At 46.8% G+C, this 23,437-nt stretch overlaps 1 protein-coding gene across 10 annotated transcripts; it reads left to right on the top strand.

Moving 5' to 3' along the window:
* The first annotated feature begins 52 nt into the window (after positions 1 to 52).
* On the top strand, positions 53 to 22,998 carry ZNF740 (zinc finger protein 740). Of its 10 annotated transcripts, XM_083729101.1 has the most exons (8): positions 53 to 183; positions 5,725 to 5,944; positions 6,126 to 6,271; positions 10,550 to 10,678; positions 10,866 to 10,955; positions 13,076 to 13,199; positions 15,295 to 15,413; positions 17,893 to 22,998. In XM_083729101.1, exons 3-8 carry the CDS (start codon positions 6,230 to 6,232, stop codon positions 17,980 to 17,982), a joined length of 594 nt encoding a protein of 197 aa, XP_083585227.1. In that variant the 5' UTR covers positions 53 to 183; positions 5,725 to 5,944; positions 6,126 to 6,229; the 3' UTR covers positions 17,983 to 22,998. The 10 variants fall into 10 exon arrangements, with proteins under 10 accessions (XP_083585227.1, XP_083585233.1, XP_083585225.1 ...); XM_083729107.1 differs by having other exon boundaries at positions 5,725 to 6,271; positions 10,866 to 10,959; XM_083729099.1 differs by having other exon boundaries at positions 5,725 to 6,271.
* Positions 22,999 to 23,437: the final 439 nt, after the last annotated feature.

Genomic DNA, 23,437 nt, shown 5'->3' on the forward strand with positions numbered 1-23,437 from the left:
CCCCACACCCTCAACGGAAGTGATTGCCTTGTGCGTCTGCACCGGGTTCCGACGCTTCCGCTTCCGGGGTGGCGGCGGCGGGCGGCTGTGGAGGCCGGGAGGGCTCGGCGGCCGGAGGTGCCTGGGCGCGAAGTTGCTTCCGCGGGAGAAGCGGGAGCCGGAACGGCGGGAGTGGAGCTTCAGGTGCGGCCTTGGGGGCTCCGTGAGGAGAGTTAGGGGCGGGGGGGGGGGCGCGGGCGCGAGGCTGGCCCGGCGCGACGGAGCCGCCGGCGGGACCCCCTGCAAGGAGCCCGTTCGTGGCGAGCCGGTTCTCCCTCCTGTTCCCGGGCACGCGCGACCCGCGTGTGCGGCTGCTGTGGCGCTTGCACGGTTTTTTGTATTTTGTTTTGCGCACGACCTGCTCGCTCGCTGGGTTCCCCGCTGCGCACCTGCCCGCACCCCGTCAGTGCCTGGAACTCCTCGTGCACACACATATATATATATGTGTCCCTAGTCTGGCCAGTCAGAATTTAGGAAAGACAAGTGATTTGTGAGCACGTAAGTTATTTGCCTTGCCCCTTTGTATATTTAATTAAATAAATAATCTTCCCCCAAAACAGATTATTACCTTCGCTGCCTATTGGCTTAGTGCCAGTTGCTGGTTTTAGCTACTCCAGTGAGGCTGTTGCTTTTTTACTTTCATGCCAATGTGGTTTGGAGTGGAGTTTCCATCCCAGAATGCTTCTAAAGCATGGAAACACATATATATATTTATTTATATATTTATTTGCAATAAGGAGAAGGGATTTTTTTTTGGGGGGGGGAGGCTGTTGTCCCTTAAAACTGATGACCGAGCAACGACTCAAGAGGCCGCTGCTTTTGGATTTTTGCATCTGCCACAAGAGCGCAGGACATCTCGTGCAGGAGGCTGGTAATAACGCTGACACACGTGCGCACACTCGCGCTTCTTAAGCACCTCATCAATAGGAAGTGATATTGTTCCCCGTGTCCATATCCCAGGCTTTATCCAAGCAACGGGGGGGGGGGGGGTTATGCAGAGTTAGAATTCACCTCTGCTTCCTTAATTCACATAACCTCGTGAGGCATCAGAGGTTGTCAAGGCAAGGGCTGCTTCAGCAATGTTAAATTTCTACGTGGGAGTAGAATTTCCATGCAGGAATTAATATGACGATTAGAAGATGGGATGGCATGTACTGGGTTTGAGTGGGTGTGTAAAGGAGTGGGGCTGGTCACAGAAAGAGCCATATGTGTGACAGGTTGCTCTCCTTTATGTTTGAAATGGCTTCCCAGGACTTCTTTCCTCTCAAATTGCGATGCCCACTTTTGCCACAGAGTTCTTGTCTGATTTTGTAGTATCAAATGCCAAACACAGCAACTTCTAAATATTTTTAATTATCTTTGCAGATTCTTGTTCCTTGTCCCTCCGTTTTCTCTCATTCTTCATTTCCTTTCCCTCGGCTCCTGAAATTTGCAACAGAATTTAGGTTGTGAGCTTGTTAGGGCAAATTTGCTTATGACACCAAACAGTATGCATGTTGGTGGTGATGTGTAAGTTAAAATTTTTGAACATTATAATCTTTATGTGGGTTTTATATTAATCCTTCCTCAGCAACAGAATATAGCAAAACACTTAAGGAGTTCTTGCACAGAACTATAAAGGGTGTTACTTAATGTTGTTTAAGGATCTCAACAACTTGCAGCTGAGCATAAACACACAGGTGGTCTAATAACATAAAAGCAATTGCCCTTTTACATAAATATTTAAGAATCTTTCCAATAAAATAGTTTGCTGGTAGTATTAGCCTATACCTGGGGCTACTGGGGCCCTCAAACTTTTTATGTTGTTCCCACCCTGAACTAGTGCTAGAAACAGATATGAAAGCTAGGAGCTAAATGATACCTTAAACCTAGGTTATGGGTGCAACAACAGAATGTCTAGGCATGCTTTTTAATAGCAAGAATACAAAGATGAGAATGAATAAACTGCAGCTAAAATATGACAGTATTTTCATATTTTACATGGTCTAGTCCTTCCCCTGTCCGCCCACCCCTTATATTCTTAAGAGGGTCTCTTCTCCAGTCTTCAGGGAGTAGCTGGAAGTGGGGAGGCAGAAAAAAGTCCTCCTTTCCTTCCACGCTGCAGTTGCCCAGAGCTCAGAAACCGCCGGCCATAATGAAATTGCCTGTCGCAAAATGCACCTAGAACAAGGGGAGTTTTGAATACTGCCCTGAACAAATGCATAGGAAGACAAGCTCCCATAAAGAATGCTGTCCAAACGACGTGAGATTTTTAAGTTGAGGGCAGAGGGATTTCTGGACATGAGGTGCTAGTCATCCACACTATGGAAGAGCAAAGGAAGAGGTAGGTCTCAAGCTGGTACTAGAAGGTAGTGATTTATTTTGTGAAGGTTGCTCAATACTTCACAACCATAGGTCCTCCTCAGGGAGAAAAGTGTCTTCAATCTATCCTGTTCCACAGTAAAAAATATCCTCAATGTACACGGAAGTACCTTTGGTTGAAATGAGTTAGGCATTTTTCACAAAGCAAATTACTACCTTCTAGAACTAACTTGTGTTTCACCTTGCCCTTTGCTCTTCAGGTTATTGTGGTATAATTTGCTCTCAGCACACAATGTATATTTGCCATCTTGTGTGCTGCTAATATCTATTTCTCTATGTAAAACATTGTAGATACCTTAAACCTATCTACTTAATGTAATGGTTACTTAATGTAAGCATGGATAGCCATTCAGTGCCATAGGTGCACACCTACGGTAATGCTCACTTACACAGTTACAGTGGAACCTCGGTTTTTGAACATAGTCCGTTCCAGAAGCCCGTTTGACTTACAAAACGTTCGAAAACCGAAGCCATTCGGTTTCCGAGGCGCTTTTGAAAATGGAAGCATTCACTTCTGTGTTTTCAGCGATCAGCTTCCGAATTGTTTGGCAGCCGAGACGTTCAAAAACCGAGGTTTGACTGTACTCTAGATTCACCCATGTATGTCAAGCATTAGGTGTTTCAGCTGGCAATTTACTGTTTTGTTACGTTTAAGAGTAGCGCTTTATAGGATTATTTTAAAATTTTATTTCTTACTATGCTTTGACAATTATAATTCTGTGTGCACCAGTATTTATGAGTTTTGAGACCACAGAGATTAGCTGGATTTGGATGCTACGGTGATTTCATATGTTGGATGGGAGTGGACACTTGTCCTATAAATGAACTGCTTCACTGTGAATCACTAAACGTTGGAATTTGATCCAGGCATCCATTGCTTATAGGGGAATGTATATAATGTGCTCACACATGATTTCTGAAGATGTCCATATATAAAGATTGCTCAGTCAAACAAGTGAACCCTTGACTGCAAAAAGTAACATGTGGATCTGCCCTCGCTTTGCAAGCCTGGACAATTGCTTAACTGCTGTAGATCAGTACAGTGGTGCCCCGCAAGACGAATGCCTCGCAAGACGAAAAACCCGCAAGACGAAAGGGTTTTCCGTTTTTTGAGGCACTTCGCAAGACGAATTTCCCTATGGGCTTGCTTCGCAAGAAAAAAGCCCATAGGGAAATCTCCGGGGACCTCTTTTAAATGCTGGCGGTGGGGAGCAAAGCCTTCCCCCCCCCTCCGGCCTTCAGAAGAGGTCCAGGAAGGCCGGCGGGGGCCGAAAGGCTTTGCTCCCCACCGCCAGCATTTTAAAAGCAGTCCGGGATAGCAGGGAAGCGCTTCCCGCTATCCTGGACGGCTTTTGAAGGCAGGCGGGGGGAAAGTCTTTGCTCCCCCCTGCCTGCCTTCCCGGGAGAGCGGAGAAACGCAGGACCTCTTCTGAAGGCTGGCGGGGGGCAAAAGTCTTTGTCCCCCCTGCCTGCCTTCCCGGGGGCTTTTAAATCGCCCCGGGACAGCGGAGAAGTCCTCCGCTGTCCCGGGGCGATTTTTAAATGCTGGCAGGCGGCAGCGAACCCTTCGCTGCCGCCCGCCAGCATTTTAAAATGCTGTCCCGGGGTTTTTTAAAATGCTGGGGGTGGGAAGAAAAGCCCTTGTCCCCCCCCCCCAGCCTTCAGAAGAGGTCAGGGGACAGACTGTCCCAGACCTGGTCTGAAGGCGGTTTCCATAGGAACGCATTAATTGATTTTTAATGCATTCCTATGGGAAACCGTGCTTCGCAAGACGAAAAAACTTGCGGAACGAATTAATTTCGTCTTGCGAGGCACCACTGTATCTTGCTGTGCAAGGTTGTTTTTTGGTTTTTTTATGTGAATAGGTTTAGGTGCAAAGGCTCTTATACTAGTGTTGTGTTGTGGATCAAGATGTTGCAGTAGTGTAGAAAATTTCCCCAGCTGTTGGCACCAGCACAACAGTTCAAGACACCACACCAGGTTTTTTTGCATGAATGAGATGTGAATTGAAAGTGGTTACGTCGTTTGAAAGTGGGGTTGACTAGAGGAAGCGGAAATTTTTTTATACCATTTGTGGTACAGGAAAATGAAACACCATACACCATTGTGATCATATATTATTTAATAACAACAACACCCCACCCATCTGGGCGGCTTACTTCACATATAAAAACATAGTAAATAGTCAAAAATTAAAAACTTCCTGCCGTGATATTGCAAGAGTTGCACCCGGTGCTAGTCCTACACAAAGTAGACACATTGAAGTTAATAGCCATGACTTAGTTGCATTAATTTTAGTGGGTCTACTCTGTTTAGGACTAGCATTGGCTACAACCCTAAATCCAAAACATGATTGCCAACTGAGGCCTGCAATTTGTACAAGCCAGAGAATACTAGCAAGGAACATCATTTTTTTAATCAACGTTTTAAAACAGCAGTAGTTTCCTCCCAGCAGTAAAGTCTTTCAGTTCTGTACTGTTCGTGCTGTTCTTTTCCACTTTGTCCCCATGCTGAGAACTAAAGTAGTGTCACAGTCCTTTTAATGAGCAAAGGGTTGCGGGAAGAAGCGTTCTGGGGGACACTCTTATGTCTACTCAAGAAGTGGTTAATTCACCCTAGCTCCCTTAAACCTTCCAAGGTCAAACAGTACTAAACCACTACTGGCCATGTTTGAATCGTCTGATGGTAGGAGTACACCCAGTAGTTAAACCAGTGGTGAACTGTCTGTGAACACACCCTATCAAGTTTTCCCTGCTACAAATGCTGATGCAGCAACAGCCATTTTTTGCAGGCATCCATAGAATGTGACTGCCTGAAATTCTTGCTTAGGTGTAGGGAGGGTGCTTTACTTTTAACCTCCCTGCCTTCCCCAACAATCTCATGTCTTAAGATATTCAGATGAGGCCTTGCTTTGCTTTAACTGATTGGTAGATGTTCAGAAGAAGGCTGGTGGGCCTCCAGCCTTTTCCATAATGGCATCCCTGTCTCTGTGTCTCCCTGTCAAAAGAAGCCGCCTAGCAATATCCCTCCGGATCATTAGATGATCAGCCATATCTTTGTTGCAGAGGAAGGCTGAAGGCTCGCTGAGAGCGAGGAAGGCTGGTTTCTTGGGCATTTTTTGTGTGATGGATTTTACCTGTGCTTGCTTAATAGGTACTGTTTATCTTTTGTATGTGTGTCTGTTGTTGCATGGTAATATTGAGGCATGCATATTTTTTTTGCTTGCTTCAAAGCATCTTTGATCAATGTGTTTGTCTCTGTCTCTCTCTCCATTCTGAAATAAATAAATGGTTCAATAAACCTATCTTCTGGATTAACCCACAGGTTGAAATTAGAGGAGGAGAAGCAGCAATACTGTGGCAGCTGTGCTAGGAGGACCTTGGCATCCTATCACCATCCTGAAGGGAGATTTAGGTTTGGGGTGACTCATCCACAAGAGCAGCACAGCCTGTAGCTTTCATCAGCTTTTGTCAGGGCTGGGGAAATTTTCTGTGCGCAAATTCTGGGCACTCCCGACTCCAGAAAGATGTCGTCAAAGTGGAAGGTATTGGACGGGACCAACGCAGAAACAATTTACTGAAAAATCTTTGTAGTCGTAAAATTCTTTCCTGGGCAAGAGAGAGAGAGAAAAGCATAAGGACTTGGCGTAAATCTACGTATTGAGGACTATCAGACTAACGCGATGGCTCAGGTAACAGGCCGGTTTTCCCATCCTGTCCCAACAGGAATTCATCATTACATCAGGTGGCTGCAAAGTGCCCTCGGTGATAATCCGTTCTCCGAAACCTAAAAGCAGCTGAGCTCTCAGTGGTCTGCTCCAGTGACTAGCATGCATTCCCAAGCCTTCAGTGCTGGACCCTCCCTAGTCAAGGTGCTTAGTGGCCAGGCCATCCTGGTCCTTTCCTCTCAGCTGTGCTTGGGGTGTGGATCAGGAGAGAAGTGGCTTCCTCTTTTGCCCAGCTTCAGTGAGGGCTTTGGGCCTTATATAACATTTGAAGGGGGTGGGGAGAGGAGAGGATGTGGAGGCGATTCTGCAAAGGCTGCTTAGCAGTTCTTTTTGCCCTCACCTTGCCCTATCCAGTATTCCAAGCGTGGCGGGGCACTGGCATGGCACAGGGGGAGGCGTGGGAGCTGGTTGTCGTGCCACGTTACAGTGCAGAGGCTGCTTTAGGCCACCTGCGGTGGATCCTGAGTTATAAGAGCAACAGGAGGTTTCATGCATAGTCACCTGAACTGTGATGTCCAGAAGCAGTATCGGTGCTCACTGAAACTGCTTGGCCTCTGTCTTAGCTCATATGAAGGTAATTGCTACACATGCACACACCAGCAAGCTGTCAAGCATTGTTTTTAAAAGGACCATGTAAAGGGGAGCTCACAAGGAGCCTTGAAAGCATGCAGATACACATGTATGCTTTCTTTACTATTTTTCAATCCCTCCCCATCCCTTGGGAGTTTGATTTCCAACAACCACCCGGTGTATAGCCTCGAGAGAGTGTCCGCCTTAAGGTCGCCCCTAGAGCTTCATGACTGTGCAGGGATTAGAAATTTGGAATGCCTGGTTCTTGCACAACACTCTGTTCGCTATGCTACACTGCCTTGTTCTCTCATTTTGGGCTAGCTACCGTGAATTCTAATCTAGTGTCAATGGGTTTAATTCTGCAGCCACAAATTTGGTTGAATAATTAGATTTTCCCCTTTTCCCACGCTCACCCACCCCATCAACTATTACCATGTCCTAAAACCCCACAGCTCTAAGGAAGAGGGTGCTATAAAAGTCTATCAGGGCAGCTCAACTTTTCATACTGAGTGGGGATGCAAGAGTACTTTGACACAGAACTTACAGGCTTCATGCTACCATGTCAATGGGGGGGGGGGAGGAGCAAGCCCAGAATTTGACACCCCCTCCCCAGCCCTCACTCGGCCTTCCCAAAACTTTACTACTAAGCAAGGCGGTGGACTTTGGGAAGGAGGGCCAGACTCTAGCAGGAGCCCTTTCGCCTCCTTCTGGAAGCTGGGAAAGTGCTAACTAGGCTGGAGGAAGGAGGACTCTAGGACCCTGTCAGAGCCCTCATGTCTCCTTCCCAAAGCTCAGTACCTCATTTACATGGCATGGGGAAGGCAGTGCAAGGGCTGGAGGTGGAGTCAAATGTTACTGGGGGCCACCAAAAAAGGCATCGAGGGCCGCATGCGGTTTTGATGCGATACTGACTGATAAAATGTCCTTGGAAGTTAGGCTCGGGTCTCATCCTTGTGATATCCTGGAGATGCAAAGTTTCCACCATTTCTGGCCACTTCCCTGTGCACATTTTAAATCGTGGATGGGGGACCTGTTGGACTCCAGCTCCCCTTAACCCCAGCCAGCATGGTCTGTAGTCCTGGATGGGAGCTGTAATCCAGCCACTTCTGGAGAACCACACATTCCCCATCCCTGCCCTGAGTCTCCCTCTTAGGCTTGGAAGCAAAACCAAAGTGCTTCAACCTGAGCTACCTGTCTTCAGCTTACTTCCCAACTCAGGAATGCAGACTGATATAAGTCTTTTTTAAACAAAAAACAATCAAGCAATTGTGGTCTAGATGTCAGACAGCGATAACCTTGCTGGCCTGCAGCTCTGTGCTTGTTAGTAACCCGCAAGACGCACCTGTGCTTGGTACAGATTGTAAGCAGCCGCTTGACAGGTGTCCCAAGTTGAGCAAGAGTTGCCTCTAGTTCACCGGCCCTCAAAGGGTTTGCCAGGAGAGAATAGCAATTGTGGTGGAAAGATTCAAGGACAATCAAACATTTCAATATTTCAGTGTAGCATAGCATAGTATCAAAATAATACAGTAGTGGGGTAGGAGAGCTGAAAATAATGCCAATATATTTCACATCTGGCAACCAATGCTTGATCCTGACCACACTAAGCCTTCTGATGTATATTGTACTCTCGGAGGCTTAGTTTGATCAGAATCGAGTACAGTCGTACCTCCGTTTATGTAACCCTCCAGTTACGTATACTTTGGGATACGTGCGCAGCAAACCCGGAAGTATTTTACCAGGTTTCGCCGTGCGCGCATGCGCAGACCGGGTTCTCAGGTTGCGGAAACCTCGGGATCCGACTGGATCTCCAGAATGGATCCCGTCCGCAACCGGAGGTACCAGTGTATACACTTCCCGAGTTAATGCTAAATACGTTACTTCCAGTAAATGAGCCACCATAGCCACTAGAGGGCCATGAAAATTTGTGTCCTGGGCTTTTTAGACTTGTCTATCCATCTGAATACGCACGGGACCCACGGGACGCAGGTGGCGCTGTGGGTTAAAGCCTCAGCACCTAGGACTTGCCGATCGAAAGGTCGGCGGTTCGAATCCCTGCAGCGGGGTGCGCTCCCGTCGTTCGGTCCCAGCGCCTGCCAACCTAGCAGTTCGAAAGCACCTCCGGGTTCAAGTAGATAAATAGGGACCGCTTACCAGCGGGAAGGTAAACGGCGTTTCCGTGTGCGGCTCTGGCTCACCAGATGCAGCTTTGTCACGCTGGCCACGTGACCCGGAAGTGTCTCCAGACAGCGCTGGCCCCTGGCCTCTTAAGTGAGATGGGCGCACAACCCCAGAGTCTGTCAAGACTGGCCCGTACGGGCAGGGGTACCTTTACCTTTTATCCATCTGAAACTGAAGGGGCTCATTGGTTGCCAGATATGAAAAAATTTCAGCTCTCCCTTTTGTTTTCCATTGCGCTTCTTAGCAACTAAATTTTTTCTGTGGAGCGAGGAAATTATGGTTCTGAAAGTGTGGCCCAGAAAAAAGTGTTTGAGAAGCACTGCTCTAGGTGGAAAAGCAAAGGGGGTTCTACAAAAGCCAGCCATTTTGGAGGCAGAGCTTGTGTGTTTGTCACTCTGGTCTCCTGGGGTATCTAATAGTCTCTGAGAGCCAGCAAAGACAATGAGCTGAGTTACTTTAGGTTTTATGATTCAAGGAGCTCAGCAAAGTAACCTCGCTCTACTGTCTTAGCTGGAAGCCTGCTATTCTTTCAATGCCAGTAGAATCAGAAATGTTGTGTTGGAAAGGGACCCTTGAGGGTCATCTAGTCCAACCCCTGCAATTCAGGTGTGGCACTCAACACAGGGTCCCCGGACGTTTCACCGTCTATTGATCCCTGTGCCACCACTTTATTTCTCGCTGCCACCACCCAGGCCCTACCTGGTAAAATACTGAGTCCAGTCAGGGTTAAGCTGGAACATAAACTTCTGTTTATTTATTGCAGTTTAACAAGTGTGTGGTTTCATAAACGGTCTCAGTCAATTACAATCATGGGGTGCCTATCCAGGCCTATAACTTCCACTACCTGCTCTCACTCACTAAACCACCTCTCAGATATTTACTTGTCTTCCTAGCTCCTAACTGTTCCTGACTCAACTTATTTCGCTACACTAACTCAACCTACCCCAGACTCTATCCCAATTCACTCCCACTCCAACCAACCACCCAACTCCCAACAAACTCCCCCTTCGCCCTTCCTAGAGCTGGTTTTATAGTTCCTCTGACTCCACCTCCCTGGGTTCTGATTGGGTAACCTGTTTAATTATTTCACCTCCCGCACTCTCATATGTTAATGTCACAGCAGGAAACACTGCTAAAGCATCCATGACGATGGCCATTCATCCATATCCTTTGCTGGTAAACAAACACATACACCGCCAGCGCAGGGCATCATAGTCCCGTGTCAAATTGTGGCCCACAGTTTAGAACAGGAGCGACATTTTTCAGCCCAAGGCCTGCATTCTTATCTGGACCAAAGACCAAAGTGGGCGGAGCAACACATGCAGGTGTTGTTGTTTTTTTACCATTGCACAGCAGGCTGGTGCGTGTACACACATCTGTTCCCCTCTATCTTACATCCAAGCAAGCAAGAGTCATTCACTGACACATTCCTGCGGTGCAAAAGCAAGGGAGTGGGGGATGAAGTAAGGCTGATGAAGAGTGTGGCCTAGGGGGAAGGGTGTGTAGCCGAGGAGGAGATGTGGGCTGGGGAGAGTCCCGAGGGCCCGAAAGGCCAAGAGGGCTGTATTTGGGTCAGAGGTTTCCCACCCTTTGCTTAGAAGCTGCAGCCACGTTCTCGCTTTGGGCTGGCCCGCCTTGTCTGGTACTTAGCTCTCCGCTTTCGTTTCCCCGCAGGCGAGTCTCCTGGCCTGCGAGGGACTCTCTGGGGTTTGCCTGGTGCCGACGGTTGCCAGCAAGAAGATGATGCCGAAGCAAAGCCCTAAGCAGGTGGAGAATGGAGAAAGGGGTGCTCCAAACATGCTGGTACGGGGCCAGCCCACTTTCAGCTTGTCTGCGCAGCTGGTCCCTGTGTGCTCCCCTGTGCCCCTTTCCAGCCGTGTCAGTGGGTGACGAATAGAAAAAAGCTTGGATAGGGAACGTGGCATTTAGGGCCCTGGGTTGAGCTGCTGGTGTTTTTGTGACCTGTGTTGTCCCGCTTCCTCTCTGCCAGGGACATCACCGCAAGGAAAGCGAGAAGTCACGCAGCCGAAAGGAAGAGGAAGCGACAGAAGGGTCTCAGCCCAAAAAGTCTCATAAAAAGGCAGGTAATCTTAAGTCGTACGGGCTAGCAAAAGGTCTAGCCCTCCTCAGTATGATCTCCCTGCTGCTGGCAAAGATGCAGAGCAGTATGCCTGTCAGAGTCTTGTGGAGGCTGGAGGGCTACCTCAATCAGCTGGAAGTGGCTGGTTATTTTTAGAAATTCCTCCCCTGCCTTTCAGCCTCCAAGGCGGCTTCCAGATTAAAAACACTAACTTATAGTAATAGAGAGAGAGAGAAACAATTCCATTGATCAAATCATTAAAAGTGTAGCAGGAAGGAGGCATAAAATAACTGGTGAGTTTAAAAACACAGTGACACAGGTAGATAAAACACAATGAAACAGTGGAAAGAAGTGTCTGCGTCTTAGAAGCTAATCAAGGGAGTCAAAGGAATGACTTTCAGGAGGGACCATATAACACCAGTCCTAAAAGGTCTACATTGGCTCCTATTATGTTTCCGGGCACAATTCAAAGTGTTGATGCTGACCTTTAAAGCCTTAAATGGCCTGGGCCCTGTATACCTGTAGGAGCGTCTCCAGCCCCATCATTCAGCCTGGACACTGAGGTCCAGCTCCGAGGGCCTTCTGGCAGTTCCCTCACAGCAAGCAGTGAAGTTAAGAGGGAACCAGGGAGAGGGCCTTATCAGTAGTCACGCCTGCCCTGTGGAACACCCTTCCATCAGATGTCAAGGGGAAGACATCGTTTTCAATACTTTGAACTCATTGGCAGTAATCTCAGTTCTAGGACTGGACAGCCAACCTAAGAGTCTGTGTATTGATATATTGCTCAGCCCTAGTTATTAACTGGGAGCCTTCAGAGTTTAAACTGAGGCTGGGAGAGAAACCCTTGAGGTAAGGATTCCCCTCACCTGTGCATCTGGCTCTTGAGTGAAGGAAGTGTGTCACTGCGACTGACTGCCAGCAGACTCCATATGTAGCAGCAGAATTGTAGTAGCAGTACAAAGGGAGGGGAAGGAGGCTTGGCAGCCCAGTGAGACTGCTTTAAAAATCTTTAAAAATAAATTTTTCTTAGAGATTTTTCATAATACAATAAAAGAAACTAATCTAAATAAAAACAAAAATGAAGAAAGAAAAAAGAAAGCACCAAAGGAAAACAAACAAGAAAGAGAAAAAAGATTTCTGCTTTTCCTCCTGTCAATTACATAAAATAAATTATTCAAAATAATCACGCTAGAATGACACCCAACTGATCAGCTTTCTGTTAGGCAATATTTCCCCTTCCTTCTGACCCAAATGGATTAAATCGTTTTCCCTTTTTTACACAGAAAGTCCAGAAGGTTGTTTGTTATTATTATTATTAAATGTCAGCAATAGTTTTTCTCTTATTAAACATATCAAGTTTGTTTCTAATAAGTTCAACAACCATTCCTCCATATTAAACAATAATGTATTTCCATCTTTGTCCACTCAATAGTCTCTCTGCTGCCATCATATATTAAAATGATATTCTGTAGTTATTTACTTAAGGTAAAGGTAAAGGTACCCCTGCCCGTACGGGCCAGTCTTGACAGACTCTGGGGTTGTGCGCCCATCTCACTCAAGAGGCCAGGGGCCAGCGCTGTCCGGAGACACTTCCGGGTCACGTGGCCAGCGTGACATCGCTGCTCTGGCGAGCCAGAGCCGCACACGGAAACGCCGTTTACCTTCCCGCTGGTAAGCGGTCCCTATTTATCTACTTGCACCCGGAGGTGCTTTCGAACTGCTAGGTTGGCAGGCGCTGGGACCGAGCAGCGGGAGCGCACCCCGCCGCAGGGATTCGAACCGCCGACCTTTCGATCGGCAAGTCCTAGGTGCTGAGGCTTTAACCCACAGCGCCACCTGCGTCCCAGTTATTTACTTACTAGGTATTAATTAGTTCACACCCAGTTCCATATCTTCCATTCCTGCTTGCTCTTTTATTTGCTCTGGTTTTCCATCTTGATTTTGGAAAAGTCATCCCTTCCATTTACGCTTCTTCCATTCTTTTTCCAGGAAAAGCGCCAGAAGTTTGATAGCTTTCCCCTCTAAATCCACTTCAAGCCAGTTATTAAATGACAGGGGTAGGTAGGCAAATTACAGGTTAGCCAAGAAGGTAGCAGTAACCATATGTGCCTCGGTTGCAGGTCATGGTGATTGAGCAGAACGGGTCATTCCAGCTCCGAATCCCCAAGAACTTCATTTGCGAACACTGCTATGGTGCATTCCGGAGCAGCTATCATCTCAAGAGGCACATCCTCATCCATACAGGTAAGCGGTCCCAGAATCCTTCTACACCTGGTGATACCTGAGAACATTGTGGGAAGCAAGCAACTTCCTTGCCAGCACTGGGCTTCCGACTTAAGCTTTTGCTTTTTGCAGTGAGACTGCCGGTTGGTAGCTTTCGCTGAGGAGGCTGGCTTATAAAGTTATCATTTCATTCATTTATTAGGTGTATTAGTTGCTTGCCACCCAAGAGACTTACAGCAAAAAAAGATACACCTTTTTAATACAATGGTACCTCGGTTTAAGAACAGTCCTGTTTACAAACGATTCGGTTTACGAACTCCGCAAAACCAGAAGTAGTGTCCCAGTTTGCGAACTTTACCTCCGTCTAAGAATGGAATCCAAATGTTGGAAGGGCACCGGCAGCGGGAGGCCTCATTAGGGAAAGCACACCTCGGTTTAAGAACAGACTTCCGGAATGGGTTAAGTTTGTAAACCGAGGTACCACTGTACTCATATTACCATGCTTATTTTACCATAAGTAAAGGTAAAGGGGCCCCTGACCAATAGGCCCAGTTGTGGCCGACTCTGGGGTTGCGGTGCTCATCTCACTTTATTGGCCGAGGGAGCTGGTGTACAGCTTCCGGGTCATGTGGCCAGCAGGACTAAGCCACTTCTGGTGAACCAGAGGAGCGCACGGAAACACCGTTTACCTTCCCGCCGGAGCAGTACCTATTTATCTACTTGCACTTTGACATGCTTTCGAACTGCTAGGTTGGCAGGAGCAGGGACCGAGCAACGGGAGCTCACCCCGTCGTGGGGATTCGAACCGCCGACCTTCTGATTGGCAAGTCCTAGGCTCTGTGGTTTAACCCACAGCGCCACCCGCGTCCCCTTACCATAAGTACTTATATTACCATAAGTGAAAAAAGGGAGAGGAATCTTATCATATTAATATTTTGTATAACAGAACATTCATACATTCAATCACTCAATAAATAAATAAATAAATACACACACACACAAATAATAATGAGGATGATAGTGATGATAATGTTAATAATAACAATAACAAACAACAATAATAAACCATACTAAACAAAGCAATACTCAGACCCATTAATTAACAAATTAACACAAATAAATAAAACCTCTATCTCTCTTTAGTCCAAGAATCATTCACATCAAACTAACAATTTCCCCCCTTTAACCTCCCTACCTCACCAAGGGTAGTTATTGCAAATCAGGGTTTTCAACTTTGCGATGTATCACCAGCGGTGTTGAAAGGGAGGAACAAACTGCATTGGCGCCAGTGTGAAACTGCTCCGTTCCCACCGAGGGAGCTGAGGCAGTTTCACCCTGGCACCCAACAGCAGGAACAAGCTGCCTCGTCCCTGGCGCCAGGAGGAAGAGGCATCCTGCCCACCCATGCAAAGGTGGCGGTTGCTGCAGAAAAAGCCCTGTGCACAGGCAGGCAGCTTCTCTAAAGTGCTCCGCTGGGGAGTGCATGGCTGCCCGAGCCTCAGCGGAGCAGTTTAATAAAGCCCCTACCCCACTTCTGACTCCAGAGGAGGGCTCTGGGAGCATCCCAGGGACTGGTAAGTGAGGTGGAGGGTGTTGTGGTTTTGGACAGTCAAGAGATAACACTCCAGAGGCGTTCTGATTCACTGGGTGCATTGCCCACATGACCCGGGCATTTTCCTTTGATCTGTTCTCTGTGGGGGCTGAGCTGTTTCTGGAGAGCAGTTTGTCTGAGAATATGAGCAAGGTAGTTTCGTTTTGCTACAGGCAGAAAGCTGCAAGCATGCAGCTAGATTCTGTAGGTTTTTCTTTCTGTTTGTTATGCTTCTAAATAAAGAGTGTTAGAATAGAAGCACTGGTGTCGAGCTGAGTTATTGAAGACACCACGTCGACACAGACAAGCCATTTTACGCTGCGAGTGAATTCTGCTATTATCCGGCAACTGAGAAGAGTGGAAGTGCACGAGTGGAAGTGTGTGGGCACCATTGAAGTTTGTCGGAGCGGCAATAAATCAGATGCGTGCCCCTTTAATCACTGGGGCTTAAAAGGTGTGGGAGCAATGAGACAGGCGCCAAAGTTTCTTCCTACCCCAAAAGCACCTGTTTTCTCCTTTCTGCAGGTGAGAAGCCATTTGAGTGTGATGTGTGTGACATGCGCTTCATCCAGAAATACCACCTGGAGCGCCACAAGCGTGTGCACAGTGGGGAGAAGCCATACCAGTGTGAGCGCTGCCTGCAGGTAATGCCCCCATCGTCACTTTCTGTGTAGGGTGGGAAATGTTAGCACCCCCGCCTGATGTTTGAGAGACCTCCTTGCACCAAGGGAAGGGAGGCATTGGTGCCTGCCGTCTCCTAAGAGATCTCTTGGGTGGGATTCTAGATTGAGAGGGTGCAGAAAGCGCTAGGCTGCAACTGGCAGCTCTCCCCAGCAAGGGAGAGAATATCCAGATAATTATGGATCATCGTGGCAGCAGGAAGTTACTCTCAGCTGTTCAGAAGTCTGTTTTGATTGACAGTGTGTGCATTCCTGAGCTTTATGCTGCACAACCTAATTGCTTTTGGAGCTACATGTATCCTGCATATCCATGGAATTCTTGAGTAAGCAGAAAATATCTAACCTGTCATAGAATTCTGAGAAGCTATCATTTTAGGGCTTACTTTGAAACAAGATTCTAAGCCACAGAGTAAATGTATGGATAACAGTTTTTTCAGAAGCTTGGGGAGGGACTATGTGGGGTTTCAAATAATTGGACAGCAGGGCATTAGTCAGGCTATGTGCACTTTTTATATATTTTTTAAAAATCAGTTTTGCACCAAAAGTAGCTGTACTTTGCAAATTGCAAACCATGCCTGCCACTCAAACAGTGCCATATTCTGCCTATTTACATATTTTGTTCTGATAGTTATGGGGAGGATGTAAAGGGCTTCCCAAAGCATTGCACATACGCATTTAAATCTTTTTTGATAATCGCAGAGGCTAGAAACTTGCATTTCCCTGCTAAGGAAACAGGATTCTGTGCTCAGTGCATCATCCTGTGGATTTTTGGTATTTGTGTGGAAGTGCAGAATATATGCAGTCCTGACTTTAGGACTCTAGATGGCTCCTTTTGTCCTTCCTGTGGCTGATTCTCTCTGTCTGTACAGCTCACCTCTGTTTTCCTTCTGTTTTTGTGTGCGCCAGTACATGGCCTTGCTAATATTGTATAGTTGGAGTTTATGTCACAGTACAGATACATTTAGCTGTGATTTGGTTTTTTAAAAACTCTAGTTAAAGTTTCAGACATACCGTGAAACCATAGTTCAGCCAAGCCCTGCTCATAGAGGATGTACTTAGTTAGGAACTAGTAACACTGGGCTGTCACCTTTCCAGCAGTAAGAGATTTGGAGAAGCCATCAAACAACCATTGTTTACGCTGTCCAAATGTAATTCTTAACACTAACCCTGGTTTGCAACCCATTTCAAACCGTGATTTCACATTCTAGTTTGCAGCTTAGTATATTATTAATTCTATACTGCCCTTCATCCGAACCTCACAGGGCAGTATAGAAAATGCCAAAATACATATCATGATAACAAACAAAAACAATAAACCCCCATGTATCTATACCGGATTGTGCTTTTGGCTGTGAAGTCTCTGGTTACGCTTGCATGACATGGTTTGTTCAGTTGCTCAGGGTACTGTGAACTGTTTGCAATCCTGATTAAGTGGGGGAAGAGAGAGAAGTCATTGCAGCTGCAATCCAAATCTCTTGTAGGGCAGGCTGAGGACCCAGAAGGAGGTCCCAGGGGAGAGAGAAACAAAGGGTCAGGGACTGAAGAGGCAAGGTGACTGGAGGAATGATACAGAGTAGGCAACAGGCTGAGAAAGAAAGAACCCAGAGGGAGCATAGGTAGGGAATGAGGCTTGAGGAGACAAGGAACTAAGGCAAGAAGTGGCTTTGAATCAGTGCTTACGATGAGGAGGGGCTGTATGCTCTGTGGGAAGGGAGAGAGGAGGGCTGGAGAGCCGTTCCAGAGATCTGAGTAGCTAAAGGAAGTGAGAGGCTGAAAAGCAAGAACTGGAATAAATAATTGGTGTTGGAGACGTAGTTAAACAAAGGATGGTCCAAGAAGAAAGTGGCTCCGAAGCAAAACGGGGGGTAGGATCTAGGGCAGCCCCTCTCAGCTTTGTTTCTGCATATGTTGTTGGACCTACAACTTCCATCATCCCTTACCACTGGTCCTGCCAGCTAGGAATGGTGGGAGTTGTAGTTTAACATCTGGAGACACAGGGTTGAGAAAGGAGGATCTAGGGGTGGGAGGAGAGCTGGGTGTGCCCTGGGCAAGTAGGCAAAGAAGAGAGGAAGCCAGAATTGGAAGGAGTTCCCTTATGCCTCTCTGGCTTTCTCTCTTTTGTCGGAGAAAGCCTGAAACGGATAAAGGAGTTTCTCCCAACTCTGGCTTCTGCTGCTACAGAATTATGATCTGGCAACCCTAAGGCCAAGAAGCTGGAGGTGGGTGGCAAAATTTCACACCTTGGTTTGAATTAATCATCCAGTTCTTGTGGTTTCAGGCTTATTCTCCAAATGCCACACTTTTTTCCATGCTTAAGTATTTCCCCCTACTTAGTACTGAGCCTTTAACTTTCCCTCTAACCCTACATGAGCCTCTCCCTGCCTCTCTTTCTTCCATGTGCCACTTGTGAGATGTTTCCTCTCTTCTCCTTTGTTCCTTTCAGAGCTTCTCCAGGACAGACCGGCTGCTGAGACACAAACGAATGTGTCAGGGTTGCCCGAGCAAAGCGTCTGACTCACAGCTGCTGCTTTAGGGGTAGGCCAGGAGAAAGGGGAAACTAGGAGGAGCTGCAAAGCAAACAGGATTATCTGTGGGTTATTTTGTTCATTTGTTGGGGTGGGGTGGGGTTGTGCTTGTGTTTGCCTGCTGGGCCTCCCCCTACGGAAGGGGGCAGAGCTGAGTGGGGGCACAGACTTTCAGACAAGGTCTTGGCACTGTAAATAAGTTGAGGACAGACCAGGGCTGGCTTCCCAGCCCCTTGTGGCTGTGGATAAACTTTGTATGAGTTCCTGTTTTTTGTTGGAGTTATCACCATTTGCCTCAGGAAAGGCTTTGTGAGAACGGCTGAACCCTCCTGCAAGACCTGATTATGATGTTCGATGCTCTCGATTGACAGATCTGCCAGCTCTTGCCCATCCTTTTGAGCCTGCCAAGATGGGAGAAGGACAGACTAATAATCATTTTTAAAAATTATTATTATTATTTTAAAAAGACAACAATCAAGCATCAAAATGTTTTCGCAAAAGCTGTGGATTTAAGAGACAGGTTAGCAACAGAAGGGTTTTGATTCCAAGGGGTCGCATCAGAGCTTTGCCATAACAGGAGCCTGTCTCATTAGAGCTTTTCCAGAAGGTCTACGGAGCTTTTTATTCTCCTGCAGGATCTAGATCCCTTTCTCAACCCTCAGGTTTCAAGAAACAAGGGCTGGTGGGGTGATGTCTGCTGCTGGGTACCATAAAAGCCCACCTTTCAGGTGTTCACTACCAGTGAGCTCCAGGAGGAGATGCTACTGACTGCTGGCTGGAGGGAAGTGTCTGGCTACTTCCAGGGAGGAAGGGTGCTTCAGACCTTTTGCAGGAAACTTGGCTCTTGCTCCCCTTCCCTTGTATATATATATATATCCTGTATGTGTTCAGGATCCACCCCATTGAACTCTGCTTCATGTACAATTCATATCTTTATCTGATGGGAATCCTTCCTCACCCACCCTCCAAAAAAACCAACAACAACACAAGAGTCGGTGATAGCCCACGGTTCCAAAGTGTTCCTCTGGCAGGAGGGGACTATAATCCATCTTGCGCCGTGTAGAGGAAGACGACAAGCAGTGTACTCGAAGCTCACCACTAAACCAAGTCCAGGATGCCCTTACTCCTTCATACTGGTTTCTGCTGCCTCAGCCAAAGTACTGCTATCTGCTCTCTTAAGAAAGCCATTGTCTGAGAGAAGCAAAGTCTCCAGTTGCTCTTGGCTGTCCTAGTTTTTGCAGGCCTTAAGTTTCAGCCCGATTCATGTGATCCTGGCTGGTGCTGCAATCGGGCTGGATTGCAACAAACAGCAGCAAGTCTGCAAAGAAGGCAGGTGCCTGCAAAATCTTGCCATCGGTTTTGGTTCTCACAGGGGGTTTGTGACTGTGTGGGGAGAGAGAGAACAGCCAGTTCAGAACTCTGCCATTGGAACCCCCGTCTTCTGAATGGGCACCTATATCTGAAATCTTCCTGTGTCTTTTGTGCGATAAACTCCTCCTACCCTTTCCCTCTTTCTAGAGTTAACCTCTCCCAGGCTTTTGCAGGCTTCTGTTGGGTCCCACTTCCCACTCATCCCTCGCTGCAAGCCAGCTTCTGAGACATGCATCAGTAGAGGAATGGCTTTCTCCATGAGGTCATGTTGCAGAGAGAGGGAGAGCAAGCACTTTTGAAAGTTTAAATGACGTGCCGATGCAACTGGAAAGGTTTGTAAATAGAGGTGGAATACTTTAGATCAAGAAGAATTTCTCCAACAGTACAACAATGCTCTAGTAGTAAGTGCTGCGTGCTAGAGGCTCAAAAACACTTGTAAACTTGGAGAAATCACCTGGTTGGTTTCTTTTTAAATGTTCTCTGTCATTTCCCAAGTGGCTGTCTAAAAGGCAGTGTATCTTCTTAGACTCCCTCATCCTCTTGCAGTCAGCCTGAACTTTGGTCGGAGCGCCCGATGGGAGAGTTTTGTGTGCTATGTGGTTTGTTAACGCTGTGCTTGAAGGCATTGCATTGCAGCGACTACCCAGGAGTAGGCTGTCTTAAGTAGTGGAACAAAAAGCACTGTTGGAAAGGACTTCCACCACCATTTGTTCTGTGCTTCCACAGAGCAGGTCATAGGTCCAGCTTTCCTGGTGCAAGATAAGGATTATGCCAAATCATAATGGTTCTTCCAAGACTTACTGGTTACTTCGGTTCTTGGAGCAGAGATGGAAAGGGAGCTTTTTCAAGTCCCCCCTCTTGTGTGTATTAGGAGAACCAGTGTTTCATTCCCACTTCCTTTCATTAGGTAAATTGACCCCCCCCCCCAAAAAAAGCTATAATTAGTTCAGCCCCCTTTTACTCTGCACTTCATTGTGCTGAATGATTTGTTAAGTGTAACTCTGGGTACTGTAGCTTGTTGTTTTGGTTGGGGCCAGCAAAAAGCATTCTACAAAAAGGTTGACTCTCTTAGAAAAGAATAACAATTGAGCGACCGCGTGGCGTTGTGATTTCGCTTTCCACAGAAGCAGTTATGGGATTGTGCATTAGAAAATGCATGTGGAAATACAATAAGTTGGGGTTCTCTCCTGGCTTCCTCCTCTCTGGTGCCACAATTCTAGGGCAAGAAGCACTAAATGTTTTTAAAAAGGAAAAATCTTGCTCTAGCAGGAAACGCCTTTTTGTTGAACACTAGGCATTGCTGTTCTGCTCTCTTCCAGTTAATCCTCTGGCATTAATCCTTCAGTAATTCAGTAATGCCATGGCATTGCAAAAGCGTACTCAGTGTTGCAGCTTATTTCCCCATTCAGCAGTCTGAAAATCATCTGGTTCTCTTGAACAGACTTGATGCCAGACCCCTTTGTGTGCCAAACAGGGCAATGACCCATCATTGCTTTGATCCCCCTGAAGCGTGTGTGGTTTTTTACAGCACAAAGCTATTTGAGGCTTGGCAGGCTATTTGAGGCGTGCCACCAAATGAGCACTCTTCAGCCTGCTTGTTAACACTTGGCCGGTGCAGCCAGCCATTGGGTTAGCTATCAGTCCAGCTCCTCATTGAGCTAGCTAGCAAAGGGAAATGCTTGTTTCTGCTCAGGCAGATACATGGTGAAGTGCAGATTTGGAAATGGCTTGCATGAGCTGCTGTGTGGCACATGATCTTTGCTTTTGGGGTTTCTCTCAGAACCTGGCGAGGAGGAGGGTGCCGCTGGCGTTAAAGGCAACATAGCTAGCTGAGTGAGTGAGTGGGAAGGAGGGTGTTTCTACTTCCCATTTGCAGCCGTCTTGTGCAGTTGACACATGGCTTAGCTTGTGGCTTATCCACTAGTGCAAGTCACACTTCAGTGTACAGAAGTGCGGCCAGCTTGGCTCTGAAGATTAATTTGTTTGCAGGGCAAGTTTGCTTGTCTTTGTAAAAGTATCCGCTGTGTTCCTCAAGTATCCTCTAAGGAAAACCTTTAGGGGAGAGATTTGCAGAACTTTCAGATGCCTTTGAGGAACAAAATGTTTTGGGAACTCCTGGACTGTCGTGTTTTTATGGGACTGTAGGCAATCTCTCCTGAGGGAGTCAGAATTATACGGTAAGGAAAACCATGGTTAAAGCTTTTTTCTGAGCTTTATGACTAAAGTGTGCAACAAGTGATGTGCTTGTATGTCCCGTCCCCCAAAAAAAGTCAGAATGCCTGCACACAGCGAGTTACCATGTCAAAGAGAGAAAGTATGAATGTGTAAAACATGCAACTTTCTCCTACCATTCCTGAAATGGTATTATCCAGGAAGTGCTGCATCGCATGGCTATGCTAGTGTGTGCAACAGGCTTGGTTGTCGTCTTCTTGGAAGCGATACTTAAATGACACAAGAGCCCTTCTCGAGTGAATTGATAGCAACACCCAGGATGAGTGAAGTCTTGCATTTTTTGTTGACGGAGGTGAAATTGACTAGGAACAGAAGTGAAACTTGACTGGGAAGTGTCTGACTTCGACTGTTTCAAAAATGAAATGGTTTCAAAACAAATCTTGTTTGTTCATCGAGTAGCACAAAGAGGTGGTTGTGTTGAAAGAAAGTTTTAAACTTGGCAAGGGGTTCGGGAAAGCGACACGGACAAACGCAGTTGGCAGAGAACAAAGCGGATTTGAAGCAGAAGGAGGAGTTGTAGCGTGAAAGCAGGGCTCTGCATAAAATCAGAAATTTGTACGTTACATGCAAACTTGTCTCTAAACACAACCTCTGTTGGTGCAACATCTCCCCCTTCTGGATGTGGGGGGAAATCCAGTGTTTTTTGAGTGTGTGCCATGTTGCAGTGAACCAGTGCCCACAGATCCCCTCCACACCGCCTCAAGATGTTATTTGTACGCACAACTTCAGTTCACCGATTGAAGCCTCCTAACATTATCGTGCATTCGGGGAAACTTTTAGGAGATGCTTTTGCCCCTAACCTCTACCCGATACCTCTTCTTCCATAGAAGTTGAGAAACTAGCATACCATCAGTGGGTGTGGCTTGAAACCTGTTGAAATTCTGGTTGTCTCGCTGGTGGCTTGTGCACAAAACTCACCAGCACAAATCATTCTGTGTCGTTTTTAATGTACGTGACAGGCTGCCTTAGGACGCTGTGATATTTGGTAGACATACTGCTGGCCTTGGGTTTTTGGGATTGAAGCTGCGGCCCTAACCCCACCTATCTGGGAGTAATCCCCGTTGAATTAAATAGGACTTACTTCTGAGTAGACACGGTTAGGATTGCCCTGTTTGTTTGAGGTCAGAGAAGGGAGGAGGACATCTTCATACTGGCTTTTTACACACTCCTTCCATTTGCAGACAGAGGAAGGACGAACTTAGCACTTCAGGCTGAACAGAGGATCTATGAATTTGTCCATATTGCTCTAGCCTAGTCCAGTGGCTTTTTTTTATTATTTCCCTTCTCTCCCCCCCCCCTTTAATTCACTTATTTTGCTATAGGGGAGGGAATTGGGGCAGGGTGTGTGTTACCCATGGGCAGGATCACTTTTAAACTGTAGTTTTTATAAAATGTTATAAACTTGTATCTTTTTACCATTACAGTGTGGTGTCTGATCCTTTTTTGTGACCTATTTAGTTCTCCATCTGAACTCTGCCAAAGATTCAGTTCATTATACCGTCAATGGCCAGTTACCCACAATCCACCAAACTATCGAGAGTGACCAAAGAGCTGAAATACACAAACTACTTCTCTATGAAGTTGCCTTGCCAACCAAGGTTGGTATTCTCTAAACACTCTCTTTCTTTTCTCTAGCTGGAGAATGAATTTGCGACTGTTTTGCATGCAGAGCCTATGTTTGACTAGTGAGCTACAACTGTTGCCCACTGGGTTCCTCAGTGCCTTCCACTGACTTCATTTATATATGGGCTATATAATTTGGGTCACTGGAGATGGTAAGAAGTAGCTCCTGCCACTGGGCCAACTAACGTTCCTGAACCCAAATGGCTACTTGTATAAAAGACAGCTCGGAAAAAAGAC

Source organism: Podarcis gaigeae (genome assembly GCF_964106915.1).
Source record: "Podarcis gaigeae genome assembly, chromosome: 2".
In the NCBI taxonomy this organism is placed as follows: domain Eukaryota; kingdom Metazoa; phylum Chordata; class Lepidosauria; order Squamata; family Lacertidae; genus Podarcis; species Podarcis gaigeae.

Excerpts from the sequence above, each read along its gene's own strand:
- ZNF740 (XM_083729099.1), top strand. The coding sequence starts at position 6,230 with ATGCATTCCCAAGCCTTCAGTGCTGGACCCTCCCTAGTCAAG. Across the intron at positions 10,956-13,075 it reads CCAAAAAGTCTCATAAAAAG|GTCATGGTGATTGAGCAGAA; the intron begins GCAGGTAATCTT and ends CCTCGGTTGCAG. Across the intron at positions 15,414-17,892 it reads AGTGTGAGCGCTGCCTGCAG|AGCTTCTCCAGGACAGACCG; the intron begins GTAATGCCCCCA and ends TGTTCCTTTCAG.